The sequence below is a fragment of the Topomyia yanbarensis genome, chromosome 1 (genome assembly GCF_030247195.1).
Source record: "Topomyia yanbarensis strain Yona2022 chromosome 1, ASM3024719v1, whole genome shotgun sequence".
NCBI lineage: Eukaryota > Metazoa > Arthropoda > Insecta > Diptera > Culicidae > Topomyia > Topomyia yanbarensis.
Window position 1 is genome coordinate 32212518 of NC_080670.1, and position 23220 is coordinate 32235737.

Below are 23220 nucleotides of genomic sequence, written 5' to 3' on the forward strand. Positions count from 1 at the left end.
CGTTCCTATGGTTCGTGGAAATCTGAAAAAAAACTCATTTCATTTCTTATAGTAATACCAAAGCTCATACACAATAAATAATACTTGTACTATAAAATCTTCATTTCCGTATCTATTTCGACAAACGTCTCGAAACAGTAGATGTTATCGTTTTTCGTTATGTTGAATTATTCTTGGAATGTCGTGTTTCGCCGAATCGAAGAAACAAGGCATAATAAAAACGTTAAATCTCGTAAATTCTAGGCAGCCGGCTTCCCAGAGTAATAAACACATGATCATTCTCCTGAGCGTTGCTTTGATCGTATCACTTATCATGGGGGATCCAGACATGTGTAACTCCACCCCATTCTACTAACAAAACTTCTATCCAGTGGCAAACGTGAAGATGCAGAGGTATACACGGTCTCCATAATAACGTTTGTTACACTAACATTCCGTTCCATCCCCGATAAATGGCAGGACGTAGCCGGCGCCGTTGTTGGCATTTCCAAGTATGGAACGCTCAAATCATGCACGTTTAGGATTCTCCGTGCAATTTTGCTTGTTCTGTTTATCACGGAGTAGCAACTACGGATTGTACGGTCATCATACTCACGCTCATGCTCGTTACGATGGATTGTTTTTTCCGACTTATATTTTAATCGTTCTTCAACTTCTATTTGATTGGTATGTCGTTGTTGAGACGCGTATACAATGTCCGAAAATCAGGCTCCGTGTTTAAAATTCTTTTATTCGTAAAATTTGGATTGACTGTTGACGCTAATTGGTCGTGCGTTTTTTTTATTTCTCTCTGCAGCTTTTAGGAAAATGCATATCGCAGGGTAGCCATTTGCTACATTTATTTTTTTGCTCATACACACAAAACGAACGAATTCGTTATCTACGCGTGGAGTTATACGAAAACGGAACAGCTGTATTTTCTCAAGTAAATTATCTGACGAATCTAGTGGAGATGGTTTCATCCGTCGCATGGATGTACTATGAAATTTTACCTCGCTTCCCCATTGTAGTATTTTTAATGTAGAATACATTTAAGCTTTCAATATAGGGGTCCCGTTTCAAAATATCGGCTGCGGCACCGCGTCAGATTTTGAACGTTAATAACTTTTATCATACTTAACAGAATGATTTGATTTTTAGGCCAATTTGTTGAAAATATGTTCCTCTATGCTGTATTAAAATTTTAAGTATGTATAACATGCACTAATAACAAAAAATTGTGTTTTGAAAAATCTTTCGAAAACGACTCGGAAAAGTGAAAATTTTCAGCCCATCCCGCACAGAGCCGTCAAAATGGTGGACCAACCGAACAATAAAATAATGAAAAGTTTATATATAGGTCCACTACATGTTTGTTTTATGATTATTCGTATTTGGTTGCTTGACGAGAGCAGTTAGTGGGGGAAAGACGGCATACTCCTTTGGTTAGGCCATTAGAAGCCGGACGGAAAGGAAAGGCTCACGCACGGCACGAGAACGAGCGAGAAAGCGATAGTAGTGCATATTAGCGCGATTATATAAATATCTGTCGGTCGGTTTTTCTCATTCGTATTCGTTCAAGTACTAGCAAGCAGCCAGTCCACCGAAGTAAAGCAGTTGGCAATGACGACGGTCCGAAAAAGTGCCCCAGCTACTGGTGACTCATCGGAACTGTCGCCCTGCAAGAATTTCGCCCCAACTAAAGGGCAACTAATCTGTAGGCTATCGTTCCAGCGTCTATATAAGAAATACGATGTGTGGAACGAAAGAAAGAGAATTTAAATTATCCTCTCTCGCTCGTTTTCGTGCACTGCTTTTCCATTCCTTTCTGCTGCTAATACCATCATAACTTAAACGAATGTGCATGTTCCCCCACCATCTCATGGCCAGTGTTGCCACAATTGCATGTTGCTATTACACTTTGAATTATTTTATCGATCCTCTCTAGTATTGATAAAATATAGAACGTGCAAAGTACACTAGTCGCATGCTTTTATTCGAACTTTTTGGCAGCCTCCGTTGATTAACTGCATAAATCGATTTGTTTGTGCAGCTCCTTGCTAGTAGCAAACTAAATAGCCTTTATCAGCGCTAACAAATAACACAAAAGAATTTAAATTTGTGAAAATATTTTCCTTCCTTCTTTTCAAATCTGTAACATTCTTTGAAAATATTGTTTGAATGTTGTTATTGAAAAACTGAACATGCAAGTTTGCTAGCACTGGCCACTACATTGAAGGCGATGGAAAGACAGAATATTCGTTTTGGTTATGCTAGTATTGGTAGCCGAACGGAAAGGAAAGGCGCAGGAATGGAACGAAAACGAGCGAGAGAGCGATAGTAGTGCTTTCTCGTGTGTTTATATATGAATATTGGTCAGTCGGTTTTTCTCATCATTCGTATTCGTTCAAGCACTAGCAAGCAGCCAGTCCACCGAAGGAAAGCAGTTGGCAATGGCGATGGACGGAAACAGTGCCCCAGCTACTGGTGACTCATCGGAACTGTCGCCCTGCAAGAATTTCGCCCCAACTAAAGGGCAACTAATCTGTAGGCTATCGTTCCAGCGTCTGGTTCGTGAGATTGTACAGGACTGCAAAGTCGAGCTACGCTTACAAACCTCAGTCGTAATGATGCCCCGAGAAGCCAACGATGCCTACTGGTTCGAGAAAGCAAAATAGTGCGCCTGGTTTGTTCGAGAATGCAAAATACTGCACCAAACGCATAACTTTCAGGCCAAATATATTAAACTGGCTCACCGTGTCGCGGGGAGTGCGTCTGAATTATGCTCCCGCAATAAAACAATAAACGGTTCTTTTCAGGACCAATTAATTGTGTTCTAATAAGAGTTAAACTGAAATATCCATTTGAGGTGTTTAACAATTTTCAGCAAGTAGGTTAGAAATACGATATGTGGATAGAAAGAGAATTTAAATTATCCTCGCTCGTTTTCGCGCACTGCTTTTCCATTCCTTTCTGCTGCTAATACATCATAAATTAAACGAATGTGCGTGTTCCCCACCATCCCATGGCCAGTGTTGCCACAATTGCATGTTGCTATTACACTTTGAATTATTTTTTCGATTCTCTCTAGTGTTGATAAAATATAGAACGTGCAAAGTACACTAGTCGCGTGCTTTTATTCGAACTTTTTGGCAGCCTCCTTTGATTAACTGCATAAATCATTAGATTTAAATTAACGCCTCGAAGTGAAGTCACGATGCTCCGGTTATGTCACAGACATTACCCACCCATCTTTTTTTAGTTTAGTAGAGCGAATACGAATTACTATCGCTCTCTCGCTTGCTCGTTTTCGGGCTATGTTCCTTTTCATTCTTTCCTGCTACTAATACTAGCATAATCAAAACGAATGTGCGTCTTCCCACCATCCATTTAGTGAGCAGTGTTGCCAAACGCATTTTCAGTTTTTCATCAATAACATTTCAACAATATTTTCAAAGAATGCTGTAGATTCGAAAAAAAGAAAAATAGTTGGTGATGGAAAAGAATTCCCAATTAGAATTTTTAACCATAATTATAACGAATCATTTGAAAATTTCACATGCAAACGTAATTTCGTTGCATATCATTAGATTTGGATTAACGTCACAAGTGTAGTTACGACACTCCAGTTATGTCGCAGACATTACCCACCCATCTTTTAATGTAGAATATTTAGTCTAGAAATCAGAATGTTCCAATGGTCGTTTCAGGCGACTTCAACATAGATGTTTCAAAACAAGAGAATTTGAAATTTGTTTATTTTATGAATGAATGTTTCAAGCTTCGTTTGATCTCTGATCCATCACAAGCAACTACACTTGCAGGCACATGCATTGATCTTGTATTTGTCAAAAACGTCAATGCAGAAACCCGAAGATATATTTCGTACTTTTCATATCACAGACCAATACTTTTTTTAATTGATCCAGTGGTTTAATTTCAAATGTAAACAACGCTTGAAAAATTATAACCGGTTGACGACCTACACCTACACCAATCATGTCAGAATCACCTCCTGGACAACAGCTAAGCCCGGAAATAGTAAGAAGTCAGAAGCATCCAACGAAAATCGAAGCCAGCGCATCTCCCCACCAAGGCCAACAACGCCAACAAAAACGGTCCTTGTCAGGACCACCATCATTTTTGTAAAGAATAATTTGAAATATTCCTCGCCCAAATCACCTTTTGTCCGAAAATTCCAATGAATATCAACATATTTGAAGAACGTGTTCCTTATGTATTCTACATCTCTCCGGTTATGTCGCAGACATTACCCACCCATCTTTTATTATTCACAGCTATTTTTGCTTATTATTATTCACAACTATTGGCACGCGATCGTTGAAACTAGTTCTACATAGTACGAACAGTTCGATCTCTGTAAGTAAGGTAGCTTCACATTATTATAACTCACCTTCATGTTGCTACTACAGATATGTACCGATCTCTTGATCCATGACTACTACAGTATATTAAATAGGAAAAAAGGAAAGACAAAATTAAAAAGAATTCTGCTCTTCTCATTTCTACATCCTATCAAACTAACGCTATAAAATTACCATTTTTCAATTTTAATTCAAATGTCAACCCACTCATACACAACAATGCGTATTTCCCTGGATATTCGACACCTAAAATGAAACAAAATTAACATATGTTCCATTCCATGGGTTGATTTGCGCCGCTGGTAGACACTTGTTCTCAGAGTGTTCCCCTCAAGGCAATGCACATTTGATTTCAAATGCTTCAAAAGATGTGTACTTACAAAACAAAAAGAAAACTTCAAAGTTTAGTCCAATGCAACAATCACTACTAACCTATGAAACCCCCAACTTCTACAACCCTGATCGAACACTGCTCGAATCCAGCCGTGCCCCTTTGATTGCCAACATCGTCGTCGTCGTCGTCGCTGTGTAGGTTACAATATATTTGCCCCTGTTAAACAACTTGCACTGTACCAGCAACCAAATTGCAAACGTATTGTGAACAGCGGATGTTTTTTCTCCACTATCATCTCCTCCGTGGTCTTTTGAAATCAACACAAAAGTCGTCAACATGAAACGCCGGTCCCCCCTGGTAGTTGTGCTAGCAAATAACTGAGTGGTGGGTTGAGGGGAGAAGGGGTTGCTCATGTACCGCTCGCTCCACCGCTGCTGGGTGGCTTGCCTCTTGATTCGGTGTATATCTCGCCGGGACCACAACCGTTTGGCGTCAGTTTAGTCGCATACTTCGCTGGTTGAAGATCGATTCCGGTGTGCCTTCCCTTGCTCTACCTGTATCTGTTGCCGAGAGGAATTTCTGTGGTGCTATCAGTTTAGTGTTTGTCTAAATCAACTTGAAAAAAGTTAGTAATTTTTTTATCATTTAACCTTGCAAGCAATTTAAACAGTGGCTAATGGAAGTGATTTTTTTCTGTTATCTAGAACCAGAATGGATTTCTACTATCTGCCAGGATCTGCACCGTGCCGAGCCGTTCAAATGACGGCCGCAGCCGTTGGCGTCGAGCTGAACCTGAAGCTTACCGACCTGATGGCCGGGGAGCATCTCAAGCCGGAATTCCTTAAGGTAGGTCTTTTGAAGTTTCTTTACTATCCTCCTTCACCTTTACTCATTTGCATGTCCTAAGTGACTCGGTGTGCTATGCTCAAATCGGTGTAGTGTTTCATGCTTCTCGCATTACAGCTACTGAAGGTATCATAGCTGGCAAAAGGGTTTCTCTGGACCAACGCCTTTTTCTGCGGCGCCATGTTTTTTTTTGCCAACGCCAAAGCTGATATAGTGCGCTTTCAACGTCTTTCTTGTGCTTGTCCGTTTCATGGTTGGCTTGGTTTTGCGAACTGAAGGAAATATTTTTTTCTTCTAAGTTTGGTTATTTACGGAAATACTGCTAAAAACGCAAGTCATGCTGAATCTTAGATTCATGTTCGTTCGAATCGATGACTAAGATTAATAGTTCTGCGGTTTCTACTGTACTTGTGTGACCCCCCCCCCCCCCATCCCTTCCGATCGTGCCTTTTTTTTTGCAACTTCTTGTCGATAGAAGTTGAACTAACATACCACGATCGAAGTGATCAGTGCCACCAACGTTAGCGACGAACTGCATTCCAATCCAATCATTATTTCGACCAGCAAGACAGTGTAAGAGTGAGAAAGAGATATGAAAAGAGACTGAAAGATGAAGGTAAACGGGGGATCGCCGGAATTTTTCGCGATACATGGAAATTGTGGGTTGCTTGCTCAGTGACGACTGGAGTTCGTAAATCACTAACCGCGTGTACGGGGGTTGTAGTTCGAGGCTTGAGACAGCTTTACACAGATCACTTTCCCATCCGCGTTAGTCGCTGGGGAAAATGTTTGAAGCAGTAAAAACGTGGAGGAGTTATTGGAGGCGGGCAACCAGCCATCAGCCTACTTGCGCTTGAAATTGGTTGCTTGGTAGCAGTAGGCGTTGGGTCATGTACCTTCGGCGTTATTTGAGTGAAATTGGTACAGTTCTGGAAAGCTGCTATGTTAAACTACAAACATCCTTTGGATTTTTATGCATAGTGCTTTGATTGTGGGATGCATGTTCCGTTAGGCGACAATATTTCCAATCGAAGTTCAGTCTTGAAATGTGGGTGAAAATAGCTTGTGAAACTGTTTGTGGATTTCACACAAAAATATATAAGTGAGTTGGGCTGTCAAGATTTGTTCGAATTTGAATCACTTTGTCAGCAACCTCCAATCGGAATCCTCAGATCTTTTTGGTTATTATTCTAAATTTCTCAAATGCTTAAATTGTTTGAAAGGACTTTTTGGAATTCGCATACTTCAATTTTATTTAATTTCGCTTGGAATTAATCAATTTATTTAGCGATAAGTTTCTTTAAAATGAACATGAATTTTCGAACATTCTATCTGAAAGAATATCTTCAAAAAGATACTTGAATGTAAATTTCGTGAGGTTTTGTTTCAAATTATTTTATTAGGTTGTTGCTGGAATAGCGTTAAAAGTTTTGATTGACTTTTGACGCATATTGGTCGTGTGTTTCGTTTGGTTATTTTTAGTACTCTCCGCAGCTTTTAAGAAAATGCATACCGCAGGGTAGCCATTTGTAACATTTATTTTTCTGCTAATACATACAAAACGATCGAATTCGTTATCTACCTGTGGAGTGTTATGGAAACGGGAAAACTGGTTTTTCTCAAGTAAATTATCTGATGATTTTAGTGAAAATAGTTTCATCCGTCGTAGGGATGTGCTATGGTAGTTTACCTCGCTTCCTCATTACAGTATTATTTTATTATTCATAAAGATTTTTGCTAGTTTTCGAATTCACAGATATTTTTGCTTAGTAGAAATGTCGAGATTAACACGAATAAGTTACTAAAATATAAATTTCGAGAGGTTTTTTATGTAAAAAAACACAAACGAACTTATTTTGAAAAATCAATTTGATGGAGACCATTGTTTTAATGTTCTATTCCGTATTCCATTACCTTTAGTCTTGGTACAGTTTACGCTCAGGCAACGCTATGTATCGTTGAAGACCAAATTGTTACATATCACGATTTTGTCTTCAGACAGCTTCCTACGGAAAACTATGAAGGAGCTTGTAAAAATTCATATCATGGAAAAAAAATATCCGAGGATACGATTGGTACCGATCCCGTTTAGTGTAGACTGTAGCGAGTATTCCACTTCACCAATTTTCTTTTTTATTACATTTCAAAGATTTTCTATCTCATGTAAAAATCCCAAGGAATCGATTAGTATCGTTGGCGTAGTGTGGACTTCAGAAAGCTTACCAATTCGTTTCTTTTCCTCCGCACTGATTGAACATACTCTTCGATATCCACAAAATTGCTGGCATGATATATCATCAAAATAAATATGTCCTATTGTCAAGACTGTTAACTGTTTGTCAGAAAAGATGCGCTGGGAAAAGGATTACAATATATCTATGAAGAAATCCAAAGAGGATATTTGTCACAAAAGCTTTGATTCTGGCTATATTTTTGAAAATTATATTGACATTGAATAAAACCGAAATATTCGGCCCCACTCTGGACTAGGCCAGAGATACGCTACTAATGGCGTTTTCGTTTTTTCTTGGTTCTACACCGGTGTACTGCAAAGAAAGAGATAGACTGATTACACCCAAGTTTGAATGAGTGTAGCACCGACTACACCGGTGTAATGCACTGTCAACAACGAATATGCCATAAGTTAGTAGTACTAAATAAATGAGATGAGATTTTTTTTAGAAAAAAAGAATTTTATGTATTTTATTTACTTTTATTTCAATTTGTCTTATTTTTATTATTTTAATTTTTTAATTCACGTATACTATCTTCTTATTTTTTATTGCATTTGATTTAACTTTATTCGATTTGTTTATTTTTTGTGTTTTCATTTATTTTCTTCGTCTCAATTTTTTATTTATTGTGTACACTTGCTTTTTTATTTGTTTTATTTATTACAATTATAAAATTTGCATTTATTTTTATTAAACTAAAAAGAAAAGAATATAAATAAATTCATTAAAAATGGAAAATAAGTTTAATATACATAAAATGGATAAAATGAATTTGGCAAATAAAATACAAAAATTGTAATATCAATTTAAAAAGTCAATTTATTAATAAATAACGAAAATAAACGAAATATATTACATAAAATTCATAAAATTTAGTATTTTATTAAAAATAATATTAATAAAATAATAATATACCAATACCAAAATAATAAAATTGATAAGATTTATAAATTATTAAAATTAATGACATGAACAAATATTTAAAACAATCTTGGAAAAATAGATTTCTATTATTTATCACAGTCATTTAAATTAATAAAAATATTAAAGTAATTTAATAAATTGGTTTAAAAATTAAGCATCAAATTGATAAAGATAATTAAATTTATTTAGTTTATAAAATCAATTTACCTAATAAAGTTTAATAAGTATATAGAATAAAAAAATTATAAAGAACCTTACATACAATATTAAAATAGTATGAAAATGGCAAAATTTGGAGATTTTTTACAATTTATGAAATTTATAAATGATTAGAATTTATAAAAATCTTACGATTTACTATTTATAAAATTTGTAAAATTTATAAAAATTATGAAATTTAACAAACTTAAAAAAAAAATGTTGAATTTATAAAATTTTCAAAAGTTTTAAAATATAAAATTCATGAAACATAAAAAAGTACATAAAATATGTATAATTCATGAAATTTTTTAAAATTTGTGAATTTTTTAAAATTTATGAAATTTATGCGATTTATAGATTTTATAATAAAAAATATTACAAGATTAAAATCACGAAATTTGGAGAATTTTGGCAATTTATGAAGTGTTTAAATTTTTAGAGTCATAAAAATTGTAAAAGTTTTTATTTATAAATTTTATATAATTTATAAAAATCATGAAATTATTTTTTTTTTAATTTTTAAAAATTATAATATTTACAAAAGCTATAAAATTTATAAATTATTAAATTCATGAAATTTAGTTAGTACATAAAATATGCAAAATTCACAAAAAAATGTATTTTGTAAATTTCATAAAATTTATGAAATTAATACGATTTATAGGATTTATTATAAAACATATTACAATATTAAAATATACAATTTACAAAATTTGGAGAATTTTTGCAATTTATAAAATTTACAAACTTTTAGAATTCATGAAAATTGCAAAATTTATTTATAATATTTATGAAAACCATAAAACTTGAAATTTTTTAAAAAATTGTAGAATTTATAAAATTTACAAGTTAAAAAATTTATAAAATATTGTGAAATTCATGAAATATTTAAAGGACATGAAATTTTTAAAACTAGTAAATTTAATAAATTTGTGAAATTAATAAGATTCATAGGACTTATAAAATGTGTAAAATTTATGAACTTCATGGAATTTATAAAATTCACAAAATTGAATTTGTATAGTTTAAAAAATATAAAATAATTAAATTCATTAAATTATGAACAATTTAAAAAAAAATCTGAAGCTTTTGAAAAATTTAAAAAATGATTATGAAGTGCCTATTTTCACCATATTAAGAAGGGTGTCTCACTAATTCATTAATTGCTCGGCCTACAAACGATGGAATGCGTACAAATTTACATCAACAGCTTTGTTTCGTTGGTAGTAATCAAGAAAATACCACAAATGCCCTGAAAACGGCGAAATGCTCGTGTTCGAACGCCAGGAAAACTCGAATCGAGTCCTCTATTGTTGCGCTACAGTTTGACGCAATAGTTGAACAAAGCTGTCAGACGCTGCTCTAACCGACGGCTTCAAACGATTAGGGTGATAATAGAAACATGGCGAAAAAAGGTTCATCACTCTACAGAAAAATTAAACAATTATGGTTCGTAAAATTTTCAAAATCAATAATATTTATAAAATTTATAAAATTAATGAATTTTAAAAATTTCAGAAAAAAAAATTAAAAATTTGTTTAATTTATTAAGTGTGTACAATTTATTGAATTTTTTGAAATCACGTCAGCGCACAAACGTTAGAGCCCCTCGCGATTTTCCAAGCAACCTACGCCCACGAACTCGCAAACGTGATTACACCCCGGTGATAAGGTGAAAATCTCAGCACTCATAAACTTACCAACACGATCTCAAGCGTCAACCTACAAACTCCCGCGCTCGCGCCATCAGGAATCGGGATCGTTCGGAAGTCTCTATCCTCGGTACCAACAATCTAGGTCCTTGTTAATTAATAAAAAAATAATAAAATTGAAAAATAACTCCCATATCCACTAGACAAAACGTTCCATGGCGACATGACCGGAAACTCTAGTGATATGGGGTAACTCTCTCCCTGTCAGAATGTGATCCGTACACCAAAAGCTAAAGATCGGAATGACGGTCCGCGAATATATGAATGGCCGCAGGGTTTCAAAATCGAATTTATACACGCGAAGTCACATACGCGCGAGCACACGCGACTAACACGTCAACATACGAACGCTTAAGCCCTTTGCGATCATCTACGTACACCTATGCCCGAGATCGCGTAAACTTGATAACACTCCGGCAATTATGTGAACGTTTTAGTACTTACGATGTTACAAACGCGGTCTCAAACGCGAACCCGCAAACGCGCGCGATCATGAATCGGTCACGTCCGGAAATCTTTAGCCTTCATTCTAGCAATTTAGGTCCATACATTCAGTTGGATCGATCAAAAAAAAATAAAGCTCATATCCACTAGACCACGCGTTCTACGGCGACATGAATGGGAATTCTAATGATATGTAAGAACCCACTTTCTTCTGGAATCTGAACCGTACACCAAAAATCAAAAATTAAGTATCAGATTCACGGTCCGCGCGCGATCATTCTAGAACACACGCGAATATACGAAAGGCACACGGTTATCAAATAGAATTTATACACGCGAAGTTCATACACGTTAGCACACGCGACATACAAACGCGCACGCGACATACAAACGCACACGCGACATACAAACGCACACGCGATCGAGCACGTTAACGTACAAATGTTCGAGCCCTTCGCGATGATACACGCGATCGCGAGTCCCTACGCCCGCACATACCTGAACCGTACAATGAATATCACATTCAGAATCACGGCCCGCTACAATTGGCCTAATGCAGTGTTTTGTTGGGCGACATTGCCTGTCTCGTCTGCAATTGTAGTGTGTGATTCTGACGGGGAGCCCTTCCGAGAACCTAGCTCTACAGCTCCAGTAGGACAACTCTCGAAAAAAAAAATCTAAGCAATTTATAAACTTTATGAAATCTATTCATAAAATTTAGAAAATTTTGGAAATTTACAAAATTCATAAATTTTTTGAGATCTATAATATTTGAAATTCATAAAGTTTATAAAATTTATAAAATATACGAAATTCCGAAAAATTTATGAAATTTTGAAAATTTATGAGAATTGAAATATTCAGAAAGTATATAAAATTAAAAAAAAAATATAATTTTTAAGTTTTTGTAAAATTTATGAATTTCGCTAAATTTGAATTTTTTAAATTTAATTGTAAATTTTTTTAAATTTAATTATAAAATTGATAACATATGTAAAATGTTTGAAATTTACAAAAATTTTACATTATAGAAAATTTATGAAATTTATAAAATTTACGTAGTGCAAAATATTTGTAAAATTTATAGTTTATAAAATTTATAAAATATTTAAAGTTCATAAAATTTATGAAATTATGAAATATAAAATGTTTACGTTATAGGATTTATAGAATATAAGAAATTTATAGAACTTATTGAACATTTACACAATTTGTGAAATTTATTAAAAAAAATGCAAAAATTATAAAATTCATAAAGCTCATAAGATCATAAAATGTAAAAGATCTATAAAATTTATAAAATTTGTAATATTTTTAACATTCGTAGAATTTTCAAAATTTGTAAAATTTATGAAATGAGATATATAAAATTTTTAAAATATGTAATTCTTGAAATTTTTAAAATTTGTGAAGTTTTTCAAATGAACGAAATTCATTTTAAATTCGAGTTTTTTGAAATATATAATATGCATGAACCCGAAAAAATTAAAAATTATTGAAAATTTTCAAATTCATTGATGATTTATAAAATTCATGATATTTATAAAATTAATGAGACTCATAAAGTCAATGGAATTTTTGAATGGTTTTAAATTCCGATAATGGAGACTTAAGGGTCATTCGTCTCTTTTTCATAACTAAAATCAATTTCGAAAAAAAACCATCGGTATGTGCAGAATTAGTAAAAATTATAAACATGGTAAATTTCATAAAAATATGGTGTTTTTAAATTCATAAGAATCATAACAAATTTAACATTTGTTCAATTCATTAAATTTTTAAAACTCTTAAATTAATCAAATAATATTCATAAATTCTATTGATATTATTAAAATTATAGAATTCATAAAATTCGTAAATCTCCTTCAATGTTTAAAATTTATAAATGTATAAAATAAAAAAATAATATAACACGTGAATTTCAAAAAAATATAAAATTAACAAAATTATTAAAACGCCAATAATTTGTAAATGGATAATTAAAAAACTGGAAACTCCCTGTGAACTTTTCGAGGATTCTTCATATTGAAACGGAATTGTCCTGGATTAGGTTTGTTCTAAATTCTTCAATGTTAGTCACCTCAACTCGTGATCGTCTACAATATAGAAGTTACTTCTATTTAGAATCACTCTAGAATAGCAAAGCGTTTTCTCCCAATCCGACGTTTCGAGTTTCGACGGAGTCATCTTCAGGATGCTTAGCAAAAGCAATTATCCTAAAACCGAAAAAGATATGGATTTAAGTAAGTTTTGTGTATTTCTGGCACTATTGTGCTAATGGGGATCAAATTACAGCCACTCAGTTTGTTCATAACTATACTATGCGCAAAAAAAAATTGTGGACGTTGTCTTTCTACATTCTCTCTTCAAACACAAACTTATTTGCTTTCACACTGCGCCTCCTTCAATCATCAACCTGCACGCTACACTATCGAAACATGTTCGCATCTCACGCTGCATTCGTCATACGTTCACCACTTGGTTGTCGTATAAGCCGTCAAACCTAACCTAACCCAACCCGTCTCTCCTGGTATCCTTTCCCATCGTCTCCGCAGATCAACCCGCAACACACCATCCCTACCCTGGTGGACAACGGATTTTCACTGTGGGAATCCCGTGCCATCATGTGCTACCTGGTGGAGAAGTACGGCAAGGATGATTCCCTCTACCCGAAGGACCCCGTGAAGCGTGCCCGGGTCAACCAGCGGTTGTACTTCGATATGGGAACGCTGTATCAGCGGTTCGGTGATTTCGTCTACCCGCAGGTTTTCGCCAAGCAGCCTCCGAATGCGGAAAACGAAAAGAAAATGCTGGAAGCGATCGAGTTTCTGGATAAGTTCCTCGAGGGGGCCAAGTATGTGGCTGGTGGCGACTCCCTTACGATTGCAGATCTGAGCATTCTGGCTACGGTATCCTCGTTCGAGGTCGCAAAGGTTGACCTAAGCAAATATCCGAATGTGGCCGCTTGGTACGAACGGCTCAGCGAGGAAGCTCCCGGTACCGAGATCAACAAGGCTGGCCTTGAGGAGTTCAAGAAGTTTTTCTGAAAGTTGACCGGTGTTAAGTTTTATTGTAGATACGTACGTGTTCAAAATTTTTAATTGTTTTTACTGGTAAACGACACGTTTCATGTATGGATTGTTACCCAATAAAATAAATGGTTATCATCTAAAATCATAGTTTCGTCCGTTTTTTTTAGATCAGCTATGTTGCTAGTGGTTAGTTCTTACTGGTTTTGGGCAAATTCTTGCATTTTCATTTCATTTCGCTCGCTCCAAAAACATTGGAAACCATTCATCACGGACTAGTTCCATTCCACATTGGTTATCATCCATCCATATGGTTGTTGTGCAACGCAAACCTAGCCCTGGTTAACTGCGGCACTACTCTCAACAGATCAACCCACAGCACACCATCCCTACCCTGGTGGACAACGGGGTTACACTGTGGGAGTCACGTGTCATCATGTGCTACCTGGTGGAGAAGTACGGCAAAAAGGATGACCCACTCCACCCGAAGGATCCTCAGAAGCGTGCCCTGGTCAATCAGCGGTTGTACTTCGACCTTGGAACCCTGTACCAACCGTTCGCCGAATACTTCTTCCCGCAGGTGTTCGCCAAACAGCCCCCGAATGCGGATAAATTGAAGGAGATGTTGGAGGCCCTTGAGTTGCTGGATAAGTTCCTCGATGGGGCCAAGTACGTGGCTGGTGATTCTCTGACGATCGCAGATCTGAGCATCCTGACTACGGTGTCCAGCTATGAAGTCGCGAAAGTTGACCTGAGCAAATACTCGAATGTGGTCAGTTGGTACGAACGGCTCAGCGAGGAAGCTCCCGGTGCCGAGATCCAAAAGGCTGGCCTTCAGATATTCAAGAACTTTGTCGCACAGTAGACAGCGGTTTGTTTTGTTAAAGTTTTTTATTACTAAACGCATCGTGTGAGAAATGCATGGTTTGTTACCCAATAAATGTTAGTACGTTCGAAAAGAACGCGTATCACATTTTTGTCTGTTTTAAAGATCAATCCTCAGCACTGCGTGCCAACTCTGGTAGACAGTGGTTTTTCTCTGTGGGAGTCTCGTGCCATCATGATCTATCTGGTAGACAAGTATGGAAAGAACGACCAGCTGTATCCGAAGGATCCGCAAAAGCGGGCACTGGTTAATCAGCGTCTGTACTTTGATATGGGAACACTGTACCAACGCTTCGGAGATTACTACTATCCACAGATCTTCGAAGGTGCTACGGCGAATCCCGCCAACTACGACAAGATTGGCGAAGCTCTGCAATTCTTAAACAAGTTCCTTGAAGGTCAACACTTTATAGCCGGAGGGGATGTCCTAACCCTAGCGGATTTAAGCGTCCTAGCTTCGTTGACTACGTTCGAGGTCGCCGGTTACGATTTTTCAGCTTTTAAAAATGTTAAAGATTGGTACGATAGAATTCAAAAACTTGCTCCGGGTGCGGATACCAACCGCACTTGGGCGGAAGCCGCCCGACCGCTTTTCAATAAAGTGCGAAAACCTTGACAACTCAATTAACGGACGAATAGTTTTGTTTGCCTTCCCGCGAATCGCCTAATAAATACCTTTACCTAGTCATAGAATGATTTTCCGGTTTTTTTTGTTTCGCCTGAAAGAACAGCCATGGACTGAGTCACGACTAGCAAAAACATTGTTTTTTCCCATTTTAACAGTTGTTCACAAAAGTAATCAATCCGGTTTTCTCCCGCAGCTCAACCCGCAGCACTGCATCCCAACCCTGGTCGACAATGGGTTTTCCCTCTGGGAATCCCGTGCCATCCAGGCCTATCTGGTGGAAAAGTACGGCAAGGATGACAAACTGTACCCGAAGGACCCACAGAAGCGTGCCCTGGTCAACCAACGGCTGTACTTCGATATGGGAACACTGTACCAGCGCTTCGGGGACTACTGGTACCCGCAGCTGTTCGCTAAGCAACCGGCCAACGAGGACAACCGGAAGAAGATGGAGGAAGCGGTTGGATTTTTGAACACCTTCCTCGAGGGTCAACAGTATGCCGCCGGCGACGAGCTTACCATTGCCGATCTGAGTCTGGCCGCTTCGGCTGCCACCTACGAGGTGGCCGGGTTCGATTTTTCCAAGTACCCGAACGTGCAGAGTTGGCTGGAACGGTGCAAGAAGAATGCTCCCGGCTACGAGCTGAACCAGGCCGGTGCCGATGAGTTTAAGGCCAAGTTTATGTCAGGGGTTTAGGCGTTGTTGCTTTTATAGAGTGGGGATCATGGAAGAATCTCTTGTCGAAGAAGGTTGCGGTTGCGAATGTTTTAATTTGAAAGAAATTTCTTGGGACCGGCTTGCTTTGATCATTGGCAATAAAACATAAACGAAACGACTTAATGGAAGTTGCCGAGGGAGTGATGGCTTCGCTGATCTACGGTTGCTTTGATGAAAGTCGCGAAAGCGACGGTAAAAGTTTGCCGGCCGGCGTTTCCTGGGGCTTTTTTCTTTATACTTTGTCGCGACGCGAGAGTAAGCGGAACGCATTGATTCATTTGAGCTTAGGCGTTCGAGAACAGGTTTGTTAGCAGTAATCCGGTTTGCTTTGGTTTCAGCAAGTTAAGAGTTGATTTTTGTCTGCTGCGGCATACTAAGTAAATTGTGGGTGCGATTTACGGAGCTCGTTTTTATGTTAGCAAACTGCTTTTATTTTCTAATGCTTTCTTAGCGTAAAATCGCTTCAAAAATATTTATAGGACAAGCGTTTGTTTTTTCTTAATCGTTTCGGGCTGCTTTCTGATTCCGTCCACCTTTATCCGGACACTAGTATTTTCTCATAGACAAAAAAACCAAACACTCTTGTAGAAATTGGGTCGTACAAAAATCCACCGCAAAATGTTTCAAGCAGTTCATCGTACGGATTATCTCACAAAATGATATCCCGTTCTAAAAACAAAATCTATATTTATATGTTCTATACTTCCGAGTTTTCACTCTCGACCATCAAACACAAGTTCTGTTAAGCCTTTGTATTTAGCGTCTATCTGGTGTTAAGCTAGTACAAGGTACTGAAGAGACGGAGTCGAATCACAGTTAATGTCTTATCAAGTTAAAAATATAGTGCTACTCATGTCCCAAAAAAGTTGGTTGTGACCATTTTTGCCATTGGCGCACTTTTAGTATGCTAGGATTAACGTTTCGACGTCGTATCATCAGTCCGCTATTGTGTCATCCTCCGTTGTCAGTCGTTGCAGACTATATAACTTATACAGGGTGTTTGGTTCATGGTTAAGAATCTCTTGGGGGGTGATAGACTGCCGTATTTGGAGAAAAAGATTGTTCTACACACACCATCAAATCTCAACCGTTACAGAGTTATTGAACTTTTAGTGTAAAAAACTTATTTGCTTTAAAATACCTCTAACTTTAAAAGTAAACTTTGTATTTTAAATGTTTTAGTTCCATTCGAAAGGTGAGAAAATTTCGCATTGAGTGATGCCCTCACATGTTTCAGCTAATAAGTTTAAGTAGCCTTTTCAAAGTAATTTATTGAAAATTAAACAATTTTAAACGATTTTTCGTTCATTTCTTGAAAATCCTAATAGTTAACCTCATCATTTTAATAATTCAGATTGATAGTCTTGATGAGCTGCTTAGTTCGTTCTTTGACATGATACACTTACCTTTTCTTATTTTCATGATTTTGGGTTATTCAACTTGGATATTTTTATCTCATTTTCACTAGTACCAGCTCTAATAGAAAAATTATGGCACTTATTGTACTTTTTTTTCTTTTTATTCGAAAGCCAGGAAAATTTTACAGTGAAAAATGTATTAATACCTTTCAGTTAAGTGAATTTAGTATTCTTTTAAAAGTAAATTATTTTTAAGTTAGTGCTATTATTAGCATTTTCGTTAATTTTCTCAAAATAGTAAATAATAAACATCACCATTATTATCATGGAAATAATGCATCTCAGCAAGTTCTACAGTTCTTTCTTTAACTCCATTCAATTATCTCTTTTGGTTTCGACACAAAATCGTTTTTATCACATCGTTTCATATGCAAAAATAACGATTTCGAACCCACTACATTTGTGGCGAGCTCATGCTGTGTTAACTATTAAATAGCAGCAAAATGAAAAGAGATATAGACAAAGTGTCTAATAAAAAGTTATAGAGAACATTAAGGGGCATCAAATGAACAATAGAAAAGATAAATTTTGTTGATTAATAATTAGAATAACTAAAAAAATCTCCAAAGAACACAAATTTTGAGTTATTTCGTTATTAAAAAATCATCTAGTACACTTAACTAAAAGATATTTGTACATACACTGATAGGACATTTTCTCAGCTTTCCAATGAAATCTTGTAAATTACGATATAAAGCATATTTTTTAGATTAGAGTCTTTTAAGCACTTGCAAGTCGGTTACAGGAAAAGTATAGTAATGAAATTACAGAGAAATGAGAAGAGATAGAAATATGACGTCCAAGAACAAATTATGAATCGTCTTAAAACCCAACTTTTGGATAATGGATATTGCTATAATCATACTTCATTATTTCGAGAAAATTAGCAAAAACCTCCTCAAAAACACTAACTTTTAACTACTTTGCAGCTAAAAGGTAATTAAAACTAATTAACTAAAAGATATGAGAACACCATTCAATAGGAAATTTTCTCATCTTTCGAATGGAACTAAAACATTTAAAATACAAAGTATACTTTTAAAGTTAGAGGTATTTTAAGACAAATAAGTTTTTTACACAAATAGTTCAATAACTCTGTAACGGTTGAGATTTGATGGTGTGTGTAGAACAATTTTTTTCTCCAAATATGGCAGTCTATCACCCCCCGAGAGATTCTTAACCATGAACCAAACACCCTGTATAACTTTTTGAGCCTAACCTAAATAATTGTGACATTTTGGGTTTTTAGTGAATGGACGAGTGGAGAAAACACTGCTAGAACAAGAATTTGGGATGACGGACAACCTGTGAATCCACTCTCGCTAGACGAAAGGCTTTTTTCGATAGCCGAAAAATGGAAAGGTCACTGGGAAGAATGGAATCCCGGTCGAACTTTTAAAAATCAGTGACCGAAATATGATGTAATCCACTGCGCAAATATGCTTTCGGACTGGTTGAATGGCCTATGTATCTGCAAGAAGCGTAAGAGATCATACGCCCTTTCTACATGACGAGCCATAAACTTGAGTGTAACAACTATCGAGACACAAATATCCTCAGTTCGGTCTACGAAGTACTCTCCCGTGTTCTGTTTAGCATATTGCGAATCGTGCGCAGAAGCATCTGTTTAAAGTTCTATTTAACAGAAAGAGTCGACTAGAAACTAATTTGTAAAACCGATTTATTGAAGAAAATTGAAGCAACATCAAGAAGTCAAGAATAAACCAGATTGAATAAAATTGAAAAAAGTAAAATTAATAATAATTTAATAAAATAAATACATTTGAATTAAATTGTACAACAATGTAAGAAATTTAATTGTAATAATATTGAACGAATTTTGATAAGACTGAATTCAATTCGAAAACCAACCTAATGCACCTAGCAGTGCGATAAGACATTCCTGTTTCACTGTTGGGTTATTCATTAATTTGCAGAACACATGCGAAGTAGACACCAAACTAAAGGTGTGATGTTGTCCAAACTAAACTGTTTTTGTCTTGCACGCATGAAACCTTGAATAAACTGAATGAATTATAGAAAATCATTTAAACAAATGAAGTTAAAAAAATTAACGAAAGTAAAAAAATCAAAAGACGGTAACAAGTTCAAAAAATGAATAGAACGATTATTTTAAATAAAATTGATAAAATAATAAAAAACTAGTTCAGCTCAATACATGAATAATCAGAAAAGTTTAAAAAGTTGCAAAATAAATAGAAAAAAATTAAATTGAGTCCAATTAACAAATTGGATGAAATGAATAAAAGAAATTGCTGAAAAAAATTAATAATATTAACCTTAACCTGTTCCCCGCGCGTGATGCCATATGCCATCACAGACATGCAATTTTATTACATTCAATGTAAAAAATACCACTAACCACTACGTAACTGTAACTGCTCTAACATAACTCAATCTTCTTGCTCACAAAAATCTCCAAATAACTCCCGCCGTTCAGTAGGCGTAAATACAATTAAGTTCGCCCGTGCTTTAGAAATACCTACAAAACCACGTTGTCAGATACCTTAGTGATAAAAACGCATCACATATATACAAAATGGGAAACGTGTGTACAAATAGGCTCATTACTCTACGTACCTGTAAACTGCCAAAAACATTTTGACATAGGATTTCCGCTCGTATTGTCAACCAAACGCAAACAAACATAAAATTGAATTTGTTTCAATGCAAACTCACAAGCAGCACACAGTATAACGTATGCGGAATGAAATTTGGACAACGCTTCCAGCATTAAAACAAAAATGCAACACAGCGCAAGGCACCATACTAAACGTCATGCTCTAGGCACACTTATTTTAAACATCCAGTATTGATTTCGACCCGCTAGGAGATACTATGTGAACAAAATGGCAGCGAACGCCCAATCTGACACCTAGCTATCACACCAAAACAAATTTCTGGCGCAATGGAGAATTATGGCATACCTTTTCTACAAAAGGCTGAAAACCCTCCAAATATACCACAACTGCGTCCAATTGAGGATTTCTGAGATAATTTGAAGCGGAGAGTACATGCCAATAATTTTCGACCTATACCTAACACACATGATAATCAAAATTAAGAAAGAAATTAAGAAAATGCCAACATCAGTTTTTTCGACTCCTTTGTCAAAAGCTCCTGCAAATTATCGTAAAACTTCTCGAATGGGCTCAATTTTTTCTACAAGCTGAGAAATGTTCTCATATAGAGAGAATATTTAATAAAGATTTTTCTACAAAAAAATGCCGTTTAAATTTTGTCCAAATTTTATTCCGCATATGTTAGAACTCACTCCAACTCCACCCGAGGAAAAGGGGGTAAGTTGTACTGGCTCCCGAAAAAAATCGTACACGGCTTAACTTTGTGCGAGATAATGCCACCTTTGCCGAAAATGTGCCGTCCGGATGCTGCTCGTTTAGCAGGCGAGCAACGAAGGTTTGAAACTGACACATGGGTACCTCTATTTATAATTTCTCGTATTTGATTGGGTTCTTGGGAGCTTCATATTGACGGCTCTGTCTCAATAAGCTACTTTACGTATAGCAATTTATCCTTTTTCGTGAACTTTCTCATTTAATCGAGTTTTAATGGTGAACATATTAAATTATTACCAATATTCAAGTTAAGCGTTTCTCAATCGGCTGGTGTATGAATGACTAAAGTCCGTCTATTGATAGCGGAGTTTGGGGCGTGCACACCTCAGATACTTTCGTTACCTACAAGATTTATTAGATTTTAGATTGACAGCCCTGATAGTGGAGTAAGACATTTTAGATCCCAAAAAGTTGGAAGTAATCTACATAAAAAACATATATTAAAATGATGTTGGCTGATCGCAAGACAGCAGAAGTTATTTCAAGCTGTGGTACTGGCAATGGAGCCTTGCTGCCTACCTCCGCACGGTACGAATGCAAAATACGAGATGAAAAAATTTCAAACAGGCTTTCGTACGTAACTAACGTTCGTAGCAATGAAATGGAGCTGTGCTAGCAACGCAATAATTTGTTCGTTCGCCGGTCGGACCATTTATTGCGTTGACAAATCTAACTGTTTTGTTCAGTACATCAGTTCACTTCACATTTAAAAGCTGGGGAGCTTTTCCATCAACAAATTTTGGACCCCTGTATTGAAACGCATTCTACTTAAACAAAATCAAAGTATGTATATTTGAATTGTTATTGAATGAAAATTGATAAATTCCATTCACTAGGCTGATGGGTTTGATGGTATTTCAAGCATCATCTAGAAAATTTCACACATCACTTTTAAAGAATCTCTGACAGACAATTGCTTTAAGATGATTATTGCATTACGCCTCGATAGTGGTGCATCGAAGAGACCGAGAGGGCTCATGTGTTTTTTATGTAATGTAAAGGAAGATGCCTATTAGTGTTAGTGTTTGTAGTAATAATAGTAGTAGGTATAAAATCAAATGTATGCTAGCGAAGTTACACACGACATGCAAACGCATACGCGATCGAACACGTTAACATACAAACGCTCGAGTCCTTCGCGTTAATTCACGCGATCGTTCTCCATACGCCCGCACATCTGAACCGTACACTCAATATCACAATCAGAATCATGACCCGTTGCAATTGACTTTAGGCAGTGTTTTAGCGGATGATATTTCCCGTCTCGTCTGCAATTGTAGTGAATGGGGGACTTATATGAATAACGATCACGAGGACCAGGGACCCCAGTAGGACAATTCTCAAGAATAAAAATTGATAAAATATAATTTCACCGAATAAAGCTTAATAAAGTTTTATAAAGCGCCCTAAAATTTAATGGAATTTATTTAAATTCAACTTAAGTGAATAAAATTTGTCAAATTTGAATGCAGAATAATAAAATAAATAAAATGTCAAAAGTATTTGAAAATTGAAACAAATTAAGCTTCAAAAATTATAAAATTGGTTATAACTGAATTGTATGAAATAAAATTGGTTAATAAAATTTAATAAAAATCAACTAAAATGGACCTTACTTTAACTTGAAAAAAATTAATCAAATATGTTTATAATAGAATCAATAGGTACCTAAATAAACCTAAACTTAATTTAGAAAAAAAAATCTAAATAGAATTGAAGAAAGTTATACAGAATGGAATCAAATTAGATAAATTCAATTGTCATATTGAATTTTTATACCGTTTTATATCACCCAATGCAGAAGCTACCAACAGATCAATAATGACGTTTCTAAATGTTAGGTCCCATAATATAGGGAGTAAAACTGAAATTTCGTTTGCAGACCATAAAGCTTAAGACTTTCATTCTATCAGCTAAAATCATGTAAAGGGAACCTACTCCTGGATTTGGTGGAAAATCAAAGCAATATTTGAGAAATTTCACCTATTTTAATAAATTATATCCATTTCTCATTTCAGTTAACTACGAGAGGCCTTGTACTTGATAAAGTAGGATGGTGTTTCGCGCCGTGGCCGACGAGATCCGCCATTTTGAGTATTTGAATGAACA

The 23220-nt window shown here is 35.8% G+C and overlaps 2 protein-coding genes across 4 annotated transcripts; both read left to right on the top strand.

Moving 5' to 3' along the window:
• The first annotated feature begins 5164 nt into the window (after window positions 1–5164).
• On the top strand, window positions 5165–16347 carry LOC131677300 (glutathione S-transferase 1). 3 transcript variants are annotated; one of them, XM_058957025.1, is made up of 3 exons: window positions 5165–5323; window positions 5403–5544; window positions 15795–16347. In XM_058957025.1, the coding sequence occupies exons 2-3, from the start codon at window positions 5410–5412 to the stop codon at window positions 16293–16295; spliced, it is 636 nt and encodes a 211-aa protein (XP_058813008.1). In that variant the 5' UTR covers window positions 5165–5323; window positions 5403–5409; the 3' UTR covers window positions 16296–16347. The 3 variants fall into 3 exon arrangements, with proteins under 3 accessions (XP_058813008.1, XP_058813009.1, XP_058813010.1); XM_058957026.1 differs by lacking the exon at window positions 15795–16347 and adding an exon at window positions 14456–15061; XM_058957027.1 differs by lacking the exon at window positions 15795–16347 and adding an exon at window positions 13615–14238.
• Window positions 15029–15666, top strand: LOC131677301 (glutathione S-transferase 1-like). Its single transcript, XM_058957028.1, has one exon. The coding sequence runs from the start codon at window positions 15029–15031 to the stop codon at window positions 15587–15589; it is 561 nt and encodes a 186-aa protein (XP_058813011.1). The 3' UTR covers window positions 15590–15666.
• Window positions 16348–23220: the final 6873 nt, after the last annotated feature.

What these genes read in the sequence shown, in the direction of transcription:
- LOC131677300 (XM_058957025.1), top strand. Translation starts at nt 5,410, where the DNA reads ATGGATTTCTACTATCTGCCAGGATCTGCACCGTGCCGAGCCGTTCAA. An exon ending in TCAAGCCGGAATTCCTTAAG is followed by an intron (nt 5,545 to 15,794) that starts GTAGGTCTTTTG and finishes TTTCTCCCGCAG; the next exon opens with CTCAACCCGCAGCACTGCAT.
- LOC131677301 (XM_058957028.1), top strand. Translation starts at nt 15,029, where the DNA reads ATGTTAGTACGTTCGAAAAGAACGCGTATCACATTTTTGTCTGTTTTA.